The sequence below is a fragment of the Pezoporus flaviventris genome, unplaced genomic scaffold, assembly GCF_033815535.1.
Source record: "Pezoporus flaviventris isolate CSIRO_AGI_PZ_B2104156 unplaced genomic scaffold, CSIRO_AGI_Pfla_v1 ptg000002l, whole genome shotgun sequence".
NCBI classification, from domain to species: Eukaryota; Metazoa; Chordata; class Aves; order Psittaciformes; family Psittacidae; genus Pezoporus; species Pezoporus flaviventris.
Window position 1 is genome coordinate 64,566,519 of NW_026892550.1, and position 14,314 is coordinate 64,580,832.

At 40.6% G+C, this 14,314-nt stretch overlaps 1 protein-coding gene across 2 annotated transcripts in view; it reads left to right on the forward strand.

Annotated features, from left to right (window-relative positions):
• The window catches only part of SLC7A11 (solute carrier family 7 member 11), a 67,323-nt gene that overhangs the window by 12,933 nt on the left and 40,076 nt on the right, over positions 1-14,314 (forward strand). For both annotated transcript variants that reach the window (XM_061442320.1, XM_061442316.1), the window contains 3 exons: positions 1,309-1,424; positions 9,166-9,291; positions 11,504-11,603. In XM_061442320.1, coding sequence (XP_061298304.1) covers positions 1,309-1,424; positions 9,166-9,291; positions 11,504-11,603 — 342 coding nt within the window. The remainder of the gene's footprint in view (positions 1-1,308; positions 1,425-9,165; positions 9,292-11,503; positions 11,604-14,314) is intronic.

Here is a 14,314-nt window from a genome sequence, read left to right on the forward strand (position 1 = left end):
CAGCTGCTGGCCAGTGAGAGGAGACGTCCTCATGCGTGGGGGATGCACAAGCCACAGCCCTGATTTGTCCATACAGAAACTTTCAGAGGAAGAAACTTCTGGTTTTTACTGCTCTGCAGTTTGGTTCAATGCAATGTGTGACATTTTGGTTGAGTCATAACACTAAGAAAGTCGGTTCTGTTTCAAGGGCAAAACTCTTCTGTGGAAAATTCCTTTATTGTCTGATGGAGAATAATAACTTCTCTGCAGAATTTTTACACTGTTTCATAGCATATTTAGCAATGGTATTTCTATTCTAATTCTTTAAGGTGAGGCATTACTTTATTAAATGCTCTGGATCTTTTTTTTCCACAATCGATTTGCATGGACTCTTGTTTAACACAAAAATCCTTTAAGGCAGAATCGTATTGCCTTTTGTCCTTATTGTGTGGGTGATGAAGCACAGAAGCCACCAGCTGTTGTGAGAAGGGTGAAAGTGTCCTCCCAAACCAAACGTGAATAGGTCACTGGAACTGTTATATGCAGACAATGCCTGATCTGAGACACAGGATAATTTGTTGTTAATTGTGCCAGTGCTAAGGCTTCTGGCAGACCTTTAGCGCATCTCAAAGAGAAAGGCTGTATGAACATTGTGTATTTCAAATTGGTAAAGGCAACAACTGCATGCCTTCACATTTCTCTCTTTCATGGTAGGTGCCTTCTGTGCTTCAAGGAATTTTGATTTCACTTGCAGTGCTAGGAAGTTGTCAGTCAATAAAAGAAACAAATTCTGTTTGCATTTTAGGAAATACCATTTTCATTCATTTGTTGCATGGTCTCAGATTTTAATAACAGCTTTGAGTAGGTTTGAGATACTTATTTCAATATAGCAGAATTCTCAGCTTGATTGAAATTAATTTGCTTGTGTCTGAGGGGTGGTGAGATATAACTGGCCACTAAAATTCACTCCTCAATGACTTTTACTTGGAGTTTTGCCCATGTAATCTAATTTTGGCCTTGTTCACTTTGAGCAAGTGAATGAAGATTTCTATTGATACCTTCCTTTTCTGTTTATGGCTGCTTTACAGCATGGAATTTGCAAGAATAATCCTGGTAAGAAGTGCTGCTGTCAAGATCAGAACAGCTGAGCAAAACTAAATTGCTTATGGTTCCCTGATACATTCAGAGATCACAGTACATGACAGCAGGTTACTAGCACCCACCAATATTAAGTATGATTCACAGCTCTGTGATAATAAAGCATGATCCCATAAGGATATTATCTATTGTGGATTAACTTTGTGATTTTTTTTGTTGTTGTTACTCTAGCCCTGCTGCCACAGCAGTGATATCGTTGGCCTTTGGACGTTACATTTTAGAACCTTTCTTTATGCAGTGTGAAATCCCAGAACTTGCAATTAAACTTATTACAGCTGTTGGCATCAGTAAGTATCTAATTTTAGTTTAAGGGAAGGGTAAAGAAGATATAAACTGGGGGAGAGGGAAGTAATTGAACACTGAACAGTTACTTGTTTTGTATGAATCATTACAGAAGTGTTGTGCGTCCAATGTCAAGGGCATTGGTGTGACTTTTTGCCTGGGTATGTGTGTTTGTGAACATACACAGTAGTAAAGAGAATAGCAGCCTTTATTAATGGCAGGCAAAATCTATCGCCAAGGCTGGTCCTGTTGCCACTTGAATTAATGGCAGAACTCTCATTACTTTTGTGTAAGCAATTTCAGTCCCTAAGAGATGGTGAGCCAGTGCCAGAGATGTGGAAGAATGACTGCCTGATTTTAAGTGCTTTGCTCTACCTCTGCTTTAGGAGGCAATTGAGTGCCAAGTATAATGCCAATGAAGAAATGTAGTTCTCTGGAGTGGAGCACAGGCAACAGGAGATCATCATCCCTAGTGCCACTCTGTCCTTCACAGCAATAAAACTTATTGGGGCACTTGCAGTTTGGAAAGCAGAAACCCAACTGATGACTTTGGGAGAAGGGTGTGAAGATTGGTGAAAATGCATATCTGTTACAAGCAGCTCATCTTACTCTTGCTGACTTTGAAATTAGTGTGAAAAGGACTCTGTAGGGCTAGAGACAATCAATAATTTCCAGTGGAAGGATGCAGGCTACCCTGAGACCAGGAACTTTACAGTGTACCTGGGCTGGTGTGGGTATGAAACAAGAAAGCACAAATCATGATGCAAATGGGACTCTGCAGCACTTTGTCTTTAGCACTAGAGGCTTTTTTCATGTTCTGTCTGGTCCCTGGTTATGATGCTCCTTGCACAAGTGTGCACACATTTGTATTCAACTGTGTTGGGAGAAGAGTGATGAGTAGACCTGAGTAACTAGTAAGGGATTGTTTCTTTCAATTTGGTCAGTGCACATCTCAGAAACGAAAGGACCGGAAAAAGGAATTAAGACATGCAAAATGATCAAAGGCACACAGGAGACCCCTTCAGTTTTCCACAATAATAGGTTCAGATGCCTTTTTCTTTCTTTGGGGTAGGGAGTTCAATTGACATTGAAATTTCCAGTCTCCAGGTTACGGTGTTTTTTTTGTAGGCACTCTCTTGACAAGAGTTCCCTTCTGCCCAGAGTGTTAAAAAATCATTATGTGACCACATTTCTTTCTAACTTAATTATGCACACACTATAGGTTTCATAGGAATAATTGAATTAAGAGCTTAAATTTTGAGGTCAATGACTTTTTATAGCTACATCTGTCTAAAATATTTCAGTGCAAGATAAGGGTGAAACAGATGTTCAGTAACTTCAAGATCACTGAGACAGAAGGAATTTTAAGTGAGGACTCCGTCAAAGCATTTTGTTAAGCGCATGTGATTCAAGCACAATAAGTGAACAATTCAAAATAGGTTTTTATTGCTTTTAATTTAATTGAAAATCTGTGTGATGAGCCAGGGCATTGCAAAGTAATTAAACAAAGAAGTAGCACTGGGTGGGGAGGGGGTGGCTGGGCGGCAGTGCCGGGGAGGATGGAGTTATACTGAAATAATTAGAGCATAAAGGGAGAGAGGAGTTTACGGCAGAGTGCTTCTATGGTGAGCGCAGGTCTGCATAGCACAGGTAGGATGAGGTGTCATGTCACTGAAAGAAGGGATTCTTTATACAAAGTTTGTAGCAATGAATGGGACAGCACTCAGGAAGAAAGTGGCATGTCAGAGGCTTGATCTTTATTTGCAGTATGCTCTACAGTGGACTTTCATTTGTAGTAGTTTTTGATTATATGCTACACTCAAGCTCAGGGATCCCAGAACACATGACTGTTACTCTCATAGGGTAAGAATTAGTTGCTGTGGTGGTAATCATAGAATCATAGAATAGTTAAGGTTGGAAAGGACCTTAAGATCATCTAGTTCCAGCCCCCCTGCCATGGGCAGGGACACCTCACACTAAACCATGGCACCCAAGGCTCTGTCCAACCTGGCCTTGAACACTTCCAGGGATGGAGCATTCACAGCCTCCCTGGGCACCCCACTCCAGTGCCTCACCACCCTTACAGTAAAGAACTTCCTTTAATTAAGGTGGTGTTGAGCTGAGCAGACACATTGGAGCCCTGAATAATCCAGTTTAATGGTGCCAAAGGTAGTCTTTGCTTCCATTGAGAATTTTAAGTTAATCAGGAAGTGAACTGCCTTTTGTCTTCTTATCATCTCCTGGTCCCTTTTCCCTCTTGTACCTCATGACAGAATGTTCATTGCATATCTGTCTTTATTGCATGAGGGAAAGGTAGCGGGAAGCAACATTAAACTCTGTCCTTGTGTGAGACTTTGTTCTGTAGTTTTTACCTTGTCATTTCTGATCATACTAGAAAGGGCATGAAGAGATTCTGAAAAATCTCCAGGTGATCTCCTGCCCCCCCAACACAATCAGTGTATCTAAAAGATTTCTGAGAGATCTTTGTTTAACCTGGTCTTAAAACCTCCAGCACGGATGTTTCTAAAACCTCATCTAATATTGTGGCTTGATTTTTTTTTTTTTTTTTCTGTCCTTGTCACAAGACATCTTTCCCCCCGCCCCTTCCTTTTCTGCAATTTAATCCTATTACTAAAAGGTTACCCAAGATGGATGCAACCAGAATTGTGATGGAGAATGGCAAATGCTGTTGCTCCTCTGCAAGCTGCAAACAAGTACTTCTCATGGAGGGGCTACAGCCTGTTCTGATCCCCACCACTCCACCTCAGTGTCTCTGTGGTGCAAAAGGAACAATGGTGCTGCAGAGAAGACGTAGCTCAGATGAGACCTAAAATGGAACTTCTGGAGAGGGTAACCTTTAAAAACCCCCTCGTTCTTGGTTTTGTATTTATAGGAAAAAAAGTAAGCACTGGGCACAAAGCTCTCCTCAAAATCATCTCTGTTCTGAGGAATTTCAAACAATCTTTGTTCCACAGTATGATGCTTGGGGTTTTGTTTTGTGGTGGTTTTTTTTTAAATATAATTATTAAACCAACCAAGCAAAAAGTCCAGGCATTTCAGGGGCTTGGTAGAGAGAAGGATGCTTGTGTGGAGGTTCTCTGCAGATACCCCAGCTTTCTGAATCTCTGAAGCAAAGGCTGCCTGTTTTTTTCAAACTTAGAAATTGCTTTTTTTCACTTGGTATTTCTCAAGTGTATCTCTGGAAGGAAAAAAGCCTAGGCAAATGCTGGGTATGAATATCTTGGTCAGTACTGGAGAGAAGAGCAGACAGCTCAGAGATATCTAATTACTACAATTTTTATGAAAATAAGTGGCCAGGTAGAAGAGAGAGAACCTGGATGTCCCCAGCGTAAGGAAGGACAGCTGAAGAAAATACAAGCGGGAGGAGAGACCTTTTAAATGCCAGCTTTGCTTGAGTTGGACACAACAGCCCCAGAACACAAAGCAGAAGGGATAATGTCCACGTTTGTTCTGATGCTGAAGATGGTCTGTTTAGAAGAAAGAGTTAAAAATTCATTTTTCTGTTTATGTGAAAACTGCTAGATTGCATAGTTATTGTTTCTTACAATGAAGAAACATCCTATCATGATTGCAAAGCATGGTGGTAGACAGTGCAAAACCTCCCTATTCGTATATTGCTTTATCTATATCTTTCAATTCTTCTGCTAATGGCAAACTTAAATATATTGGTAACAGGAAGGGATAAATTATACTGTGCAAAGGTATTGAACTGTACTATCAATATGTAACCTGAATAGATAAGCAATCTTAACTATTCTAATCTTTTCTCTATATCAGAAAGCAGATAAACAGGTTTCAGCTATTAAAATTTGAGACAACTTGCACGTGTTTTTAAGGTTTTAACACTCATGTGTATTTTGGGCATTTTACACTACAACAATATAAAATACACACACCCCCCCCCCCCTTTTTTTTTTTTTTTGAGGTCTGCCAAAACCCCTCAAATATAAGGCTGTTAAAAACTATGGCTGTTAGAGGCAGTGTTATGCTTGAAAACAAAGGTCAGCTGTATACATCTATCAGTGCTTGCTGGCAAATACTCCAGCCCAAAGCTTTATTGGCATAAATTTGGTGTGTACGTGAGTCTATAGTTAGTTGCTTTTTTTTGTCCCTGTCATGGCCAATGTTGCTCTCTACTGCTGACAGTTTTCAGACAAGCAGTTCAAATTAAGACATCTCTTGGCTTGCAGGGATAGCAAAACCTGCTCTGGTGGGTGCTCTTGTGCCTCCTGTGACTGTTTTAATTGACACATTAGGATCTGCAAATTGAGGGTATTTTTTTTTTTGCTATGTGTGAATGTCTAGATCCTAAAAGCCTGACAAGTGAGGGGAGGGCAGTTACCTTGGTTTCCTGCTGAGGCAGTGGTACGTATAGTCTTGAAAAGTAGGCCAGAATGTAATGCCTACTGTTAGTTCTCCCATTAGATTTTTTTTTTTATCCAGCTATAGCTGTGGCTGTGTGGAGAAAAGGGATTATGAAAAGCAATACGTTTCTTGTTACTATTGTGTTTGATTGTTCATGAACTCCATTTTATTTTCCCTTCATATTCTGATCGGTCAGGATTCATTTTGCTTTTAGTTAGGTGTTTAGTTTAAGGTAATTGTCTATGCTCCCCATAGTGGAGAAAGAGGGGAAGAGATGCTTCCTGAAGACAACTCGTCTTATCTGAGATGGGCGTCTGGAAGAGTTGTTATTCATCCTCTGGAGGTAACTGTATCCTCATTGGGGGTGCAGTCATGCTAGATGCTTGACTTCTAGTTAGCAAAGTTAGACATGAGTCCTCCTTTCACTGTCCTTTTGTCTGGGGAGTTTCTGCTTCCTTCTGATCTTTGATGTGATTCTGTATCACAGTGTCTGCAATCAGTTTCTTGAAGTATCTCCATAAGGCCCTATTCATAGAAGTGATGTGCTCAATAATGACTACAGTCCCAAGATACAGTTTCCTTCTTGAATCCTGGCACAGCTGTCATATTCTTTTCCTGGTCTTTAGCAGCTTTCTTCATGACTCTTCTGTTTCCTTTTGCTATCCAGTTGCTAATACAACCAGTATGGCGCTGATACATGGTAACAATATAAGCCCTATATCCTTGTATGTCTGTTGTGCGCATACAGCTGCTAAGACTAAATAAGTAGGCTGTAAATTCCTGTAGTCTATTAAGTCCAATAAAATGAAATTCCCCAAAATACCAAATCAGTCTTAACTCTTATAAGAACTTGAGTCCCGGCCCTGCAACCTGAACCTGAACAAATATTTGTGTAGTTGTCCAAAGGACTTACTCTGACAGAGGACCATCAAAACTAATGGCATGTGGACTGGACTGTGCAGGTGTAGGGTCCCTTCAGCTTCCCAATTAAATGAAGGTCCTTGCGGTATCCATTTTGCTTTCACTATTTCATTAGAAAGCCTCAGATGAAATATTTGGCTGGCTTGAGCTCACAGTTGGGAATGGAGAAGTTTTAACACTGCTTGTGATCGGAACCAGCCTGCATTTGTTATTTTCAAGCTAGTGTAGCTCTCCAACAGATCTGGGGCTGTGATTGCCAGCAAGGAAGGTTCTGAGTTACTGTGTGAGTTGACCTTAGTGTTTATACTAGTTTGCTATGCAGTGACATTCTTGTATGTGTATCAGAAAGGTGAAACGGATGCATTAGAAAACCTTGAGGGGGGCTCTCTGCAGGGAGGCTGCTCATGCTACCTATTCTGACCTGTGTAAAGTAACAGACAGCTGCAGTCAGCTTGAACTCTGAATAAGCTGGATGTCAATATCTTGATACTTTCTTACACATTAAACTCTTCCTTGATATTTTCTTGTGGCCTGGTCTCTGACTGGGCTTCGTCTTCTGGGAAAGAGGTATGATATCCTGAACTTTCTAAGAAATTTGAAATAAGCCAGCGCTTGTTTATGGCATTGGATTGTCGTTATAAGTCCTTCATAAAGAAACGCTGTTGGTCTAGTGAATATTTTGAATATGTTTTGCTTAAATGACAATTGTTAACCTACCTGGTAATCAAGCCCTGGGAAAAAAGGAGGAGCCTCAATCAGTGCTAATATTCAGCAGCAACCAAAAGAGATCTTTCAGCATTTAAAAGTGAAGGTACGTCAGGGACAACAGAGTAATGAATCAGGCCCCTGGGATTTTCTGTTTCCTGGCAAGTATAGGTATGCAGGGAAGTAATAAAGCAAAAAATAAGTGTTTCTATCTCAAGTGGAACTTTGCAGAAGTTTAACTGATTACTTCATGACTTAGGTAAGAATGCCTTGGTTCCAAAATATGGTGAAATATGGAACTGGAAAAACATTTTGACCTTTAAGATCTTCTTTTGGTGAAAAATTTGCATTAAGTGATGTTGCAAATATATATGGACTTTTGTAAATTGCACATTTGAGAGTGGGGGCATCTCCTCCCAGATAAAAATTCCAGGAAACACTTTCATATTTTTTTCCTGGAATTTTTATTTGATTAAAAGTATCTAAAAAATACATTGCAATACAGATTACTTGGAATTTTCTTCCTTTTCCATTAAACTTTTGTTTAAACTGAGAATTTTTTCTGATATGTATGTTTTGGCCTTGCTGGCGAACAGAATCTGTACAAAAGACTTGGGATAAATCAGTGTGGTTTGCTGCCAGAAAGTTTGTACCATGCCAGATTTACAATGCCAGCTCGTTCAAACTAGCTCCCAGACTCTGGCAGGAGATAGCAGCTTGAGTTTTTATGTGCCCCAGGATGTGTTGATATGGCTCATGATGTAGATGAATCAGTGCTCTTGAAAGAGGTTGAAGTATGGGAGAACTCTGGTGAGGAGCTAATTCATTAGCTCCATATGATGGCAGGAAAGAGGAGATAAGTCACCAGGCTTGTTTGACTATGTTCCCCTTTCCCAGCAGCAGAGAGGGAACAGGACTTTTTATCTAGTGAAGTGACTCACATTTTCCATTCTTTAGGTACTTTAAAAAAAAACCATAATGTAAACTCCTTTACTGATTATGTTTTTCCAGGCTAATAGTTTAAATAAGCTAGAATAACTGGCACTCAAATGATAAGACTTACAGTCCTCCTGTCAGTCAGTGCTGTAGTAAAGGCCAGAAGATGCCCTCCCTGACCCGGAAGGAGATGTCAGCCAAGCAGACAGGACGTAAAAGTCCTTCTCACTTATCTCTCTACATGTTGCAGACCTGGGCTTTGTTTTCAAAAGTTAAAACTCTCTATTTCTTCACCAATTCCCAGCAAGGATGGGCGTGCTACTTGCACTCTTGCCTTCCTGTATATCTGATGGTATAGCAGTAAGAGAGGGGAAAGCGTGGAAAAGAGGAGCAGAGGTAAATAAGGTAGTGAGTGAGTGAGTGACCGATTTATGTGGGGGCTAAATGTGGGTGTGAGAGTTTAATATGATCATTAATTGTTACTGTTTTCTGAAAATGCAGATCTCCACTCAAAGTGGCACTGGTACAGAAATCTGGAGTGACAAGGGTTGGGCAATTAGTTTCTTTTATTCAAGGCAGGCCCCTGCCAGCCAGCTGTTTGCCAGCAGGTAACAATTCTGGGTAAATGAAGCTGTAATTTTGTGTGGAGGGAGCCAGCTGAAGCTGAAGGTTATCAGGGTGTGTTGCCTTTAATGCATCAGGATCTAGGGGGTGTACGGCCTTGCTGCTGGTGAAGAATTTTGTGACGATTTCAGGAGCATGACTATTTCTTTCTGATTTTGCTTTTTCCCCTTGCAGCGCTGGTGATGGTCCTGAATAGCACAAGTGTCAGCTGGAGTGCCCGCATACAGATATTCCTTACCTTTTGCAAGCTTGTAGCAATTCTGATAATTATAGTCCCTGGAGTTATCCAGCTAATTAGAGGTATGAAATGAAAAGTAAACGCTTTTAAAGTGTTTTTATCTTTACCCTCCCCAGTCTTTCCCCACCTGCCTCCACCAAATAATGCTTATAGCAGCAAAATCTCTTAATTAGTCTGTGCTTGCTTAAACTGAAGCTTTGTACTGTCATGTAATTGATTTGAAGTGGAACTACACTGGGATGAACTGGTATTTCCTTCAGCATGCCAATGAGTCTATTCAGATCGCAGTCATGTTTTAAATAAGCAACAGGATTGCTCTTCTCTGTAATTTGCCTTTGGTGTAAACTTTGTGGCAGGGGCAGGATGGGTTTTAATGACAGATGGGTATATCCCTCCCCAGAGCACACTCCTATTTGGGCAGAGTATGTCTCCTTTAAATGGTCTAGTGCCTAGTCTGCTTGGTACTTCAGGAGGCTCAGTACTGGGGAATATATGAAAGAAACAGTATCATGGATGAGGTTCTATCACTTTGGTGATGTAAATTGTGAAGTTAAAGGTGCTGTACCGGCAAGAGAAACTGTAGTCAGAGAGTGCTTTCATGGGCTTCCTGCTTACAAATACCGGATGCTCATGCTGCAGGCACACTTTACTTCTTCCAAGTGAAAAAAAAAAAAAAGCATACAGCTAAACGCAATAGTCTGGGGCTAACCCAAGCGTAGGAAAGGAGATCAGAAGTGTTTGGAAGGACAGAATGACTCTACAGACTTTATCAGTGTTGCTGTATAAGCAAGGAGTGTGAAAACACACCTTTGTTCTCCCCAGCAGCACCCAGCACGAACACAGCTGTGGAGGCCTTCCTTTGGCTCTCTGGAAGGTGTTTGGGTAAAGCCATGCCTGCAGAAAAACTCTTCTCAGTGTTTTACGCTCAGCTACCTGAAAAGGCTTTTCCATTAGATCCCTGTCAGCAGCAGCTGTGAAATGGTGAGAGGCCCTAGCTGTCGTTACAATAACGCTAGAAAGTAACTACAGGGAGCCCAAGAAGCTATTCAGCACAGAAGGCCAGAACGGGGAGCACTTTTTAATTAATTGGTGGCAGATTTCATCTAACAAAAAATTATCATGGCTGTTGGCTGTGTCCCTGGGATGCTCTTCTGTGATGCTGTGCAAACCCTCCTGCCTGAGTCAACAGGGCAGCGCTAGGTTCTGCGGTGAGCTCAGCTGCTCGGGGACAGGCGGCTCTCTGTGGTTAGCAATAGACTCTGAAATAAAACTTTTCCTGTGTAGCACTCCACTGAGTCACTGTTTCTGTTTTCGTGTTTTTCACTTCCTTTCTGGCAGCTGCAATGCCTCTTGCCTTACCTCCTTTCATGTGCAAAATGCCCCTCTGTTCCCATCTGCCCCATTTTTCCTAGACCTTTGAAGTAGGCCAGACCCAGGCTTGGATGAGGTTTGCTACCCTTAAGTAGCTTGGATAGTGTTCCTGACTCCCCACTGGGGTCCTACCTCTGGCTGCAGCTCTTCCCTTACCCAAAAAGCCCCTTCTTTGGTGGGAATTTAGACTGAGGGCTCAGTAAAAACTGAGTAAAGGTTAGAGGATTTGACCTATTGTTAATTTAAGTCTGAATGAATTCTGTTTCTTCCTGCTCCTTTTCACTGGAGGATCATTGCTTCTCATGAAATCTGGGATATTGTAGAGAGGTCTTAGAAACCATACCGGACCTTGTAAATGAGTAAAAGCACAATGTAACTCTTAAATGTTTGCATTTATAGGTCTGTAATTCTTAGCGTAATATTAACACAATACTAATTATAAAGGGAATTGCTAATCTTTCAGCGGTAGAGATACTGGGTTTATTTACCTTAAAAATGCTCTTTTTTGAGTGAAATATTAGCAGCGTTTCCTTCTGATTAAAATGTTAAACAAGCGAGATTTTCCACAGCATAAAAAGACAGAGCTCATTCTGCTCTTCCGTGTTGGTATAAGTCACTGCTGGAGATGACAGTGAAGTGAGTGTCATGAAGCTCAGAATGCTTTGAAAACAGACTAATAGGTCAAATTCTGCTATTGCATGACTTAGTGACACCACAAAACCTTTACAGTCAGTGTCAGCTTACAGCTGCAAGGGTTGGGTCAGAATTAGGGTCAAGGGCAGAGCTGGAAGTTAATGAACTGCTGGGTGATTGAATGTTGCATGGTGTGATATATTTATTTGTTATAAAGTAGGAGATGACAAAAGAGCTTATTTTTCAATATGGTTCTTGTTGATGTTACAGGAGAAACACAGCACTTTAAAAATGCCTTTGCGGGGAATGATGCCAGTGTTATGGGATTGCCACTTGCTTTCTACTCCGGAATGTATGCCTATTCAGGCTGGTAAGTTGTTGAAACTTGTGAGTATTTATCGTGAAAATAAACACTATATATGCTCTAATGAGGAGATTTATTTATATGAAGAAATGAGCAACATATTCGAACTGCATCATGTAGTAAGGGTGGATCTCACCACTGTTCCATATGCTCAGTAGTTATTCTGCAAGCAGCTCTGCGAGGGAAAGATTTTTCTTCTCCAGTGTGCAGTAAGTAAACATGCTCTGAACATTAAAAAAAATGAAAAACAAACCCTCAGACTTTTATTTCTGTTCTTAAGACCAGGAATAAAGGCAACAAGAAAGGGATGTTTCTAAATTTTCATCAAGTAACTGGATAAAAGGATAAAAGAGATAATGAAGCTTTAATTTTTGTTGAGCAAGAATGTAATTACATGAAAAATAATTCTAGGGACTGTTACAAAGTTGTGTGGACCTCAGCCTTTGCTTTGTAAAAGCAGTATTTGAAGAATGAGAACCATGATAACATCAGTATAGACCACAAAACAAGATAAAATGACAGATTCTTATGCCTTTTGCTCTGGGAGAATTGAACCTCACTTTATAAGAAAAGCAACTGGCTTCTGCGGAAGTCAAGTGCTATTGACTGTAAGCAAATATATGAGAATCTGTCTTCAAGTACCCTACTCAGAACTTTATTTCAAGTTCTTTCCCTCTCCCCACCAAAGTACACAGCAGCTGGTTTGAAAGATACTGCTGCTTTGAATCTGCCTTACGATTTATTCATGCTTAGTGAGGGCTCCACACTACACAGCGCCAGCATACTTTTGCAGCAGCAGTGTGTGGGGAAAAAAGACAACTACAGTGAACGGAGTGGGCTTATTCTGAGGCAGCTTTGTCTGCAGGTCTTCCCTTTCCTTTCCATAGCTTCACAGGCAGCCAAGTCCCTTCATCTTGCATAAAAAGGTGAGGGCAGAGAGATAAGGGATTTATATATTTAATTTGGAGGGACAAGGGACTGAGCATTTGAGTTCTCTGTCTGTCGGTAACTCCCAGATTGCAGGAGTATTATAAACATGCATGCTGAAATACTGAACAGAGCTTTTATGTTAAATGGTGATGGTGGGGGAATCCAAGAGAGTCTAAACCCTTTATCTGTGAGATATAAATATATTACCTATATATATATGAAAGCCTGGTATTTTGAAGCCTCAAGGAAATTGAACTCATTATGCAGACAGTCTCTACCTTCTTCCCTCTCTCTCATATAACTGCCTTTGTTTCTCACATCCATACATGTGATGGTTTCTCACTTTTAAAACTTTAACCTAACTGTACATTTTTGTATGAAGGGAATTCTAAAAGCACTTTTATATTGTTCATCGCTGAGTTATAGTTTATTTGCTGTAAGATGCTACATTAAAAATACTGTTATTCTGTTTCTTCTTTCCCATTTCTTTTCATTTTCCACCAAACGTTCCAAATCCGTACAATAAAAACAATCTCTGTTTTTCCTTTGCACCATCTGACTTTTATTTCAAGGTTCTTATTTGCTACTTATAAAAGAAATTAGCAGGAAAAGAGCTAATTTGGCTAGTGGTTCTTCCCAGCTGCCTATTTGTCTTTGTCACCAGCTCAAATTGATTGCCTGAGAGCATAGGAGAGCAGACCATTAAGTGGAGTGTCAATACCCTTGCACTAACAGTTTCATGGGGCTAAATCAATCCAATAAGCTGAATGTGAAGGAGTGTTACAAGTGTTGGGGTTATGTCTGAGGATGTAGGCAAAGTTTTATGCATAGCCTATGAGGCTATTAACTTTTAATGACACAGCTTTAAAGAACAAACCAAAGGTGTTATCTCTTATGTATGTGTGGGCTTATCCATGTGAAGAGTGAGTGTAGACTATCTGATATATAAAATGCTAGGTGAAAAAGGACAAGTAGAGAAAAGAATGCAAGGAAGCATGTCTCTGCATCACTGATGCCAGGCTGTCAGGTTACTTCTGTCTAGAACAGGACTAAGGCTAGAAAAAAAAGTAGCTGAATGTCTTACTCTTTGAAAACCATTTCTCCTTTGAACTACCCTAACCTCTTTTTTTTTTTGTGCTCTGTGCAATATCAAGTTTAGAAACAAGTACTGGGGGTGGTTCTATAAATGGCAAATCTAGTTTTTACAGCATTTGGTGCTCAGTCACAAAATCATATTTTATCAAAACCACAAGCCAGCATGAAATTGTTCCGCTAACCCAGATCTGCTCCAAGACCTGTGATGGAGAAAAGATCCACAGACTTTCTGCCAGCTCAGGTACCATCTGTTTATTCACTGTAGCACTCTTGGGTCAGATATCATTTGCCTTCCTGCATAAAAGCAGAAAGCCAGCATAAGCACTGTATTGACTGCTCTGTTTAATTAGCCAGGATGTGACTTTGTGCCCACATCTGAGCCAGGCACATCTGTATGATCCAGTGATGAGCAGACCTAGTGCTAATAAATGCAGAACAGAGGGTTCAGTGACCTCGAGGCTTACAGTTGCTTTGTATGCAAGGCTGTGCCCATTGAATAGCTCCTATGAATTCCCATACATAGCTATCTCTTGTATGCTGCTGGAATATGACCAGAGAGCAACTTGTACAGGAGGCTGTGTGAGAGCACACAGGATTAGCAGCCTGGGTTTGTGATCGCGTATGACACAGTAGTGTCAAAATACTGGTTTTAGGAGGGTTTTTTTGAGGCCTCATTTGTTTTTATTGTAAAT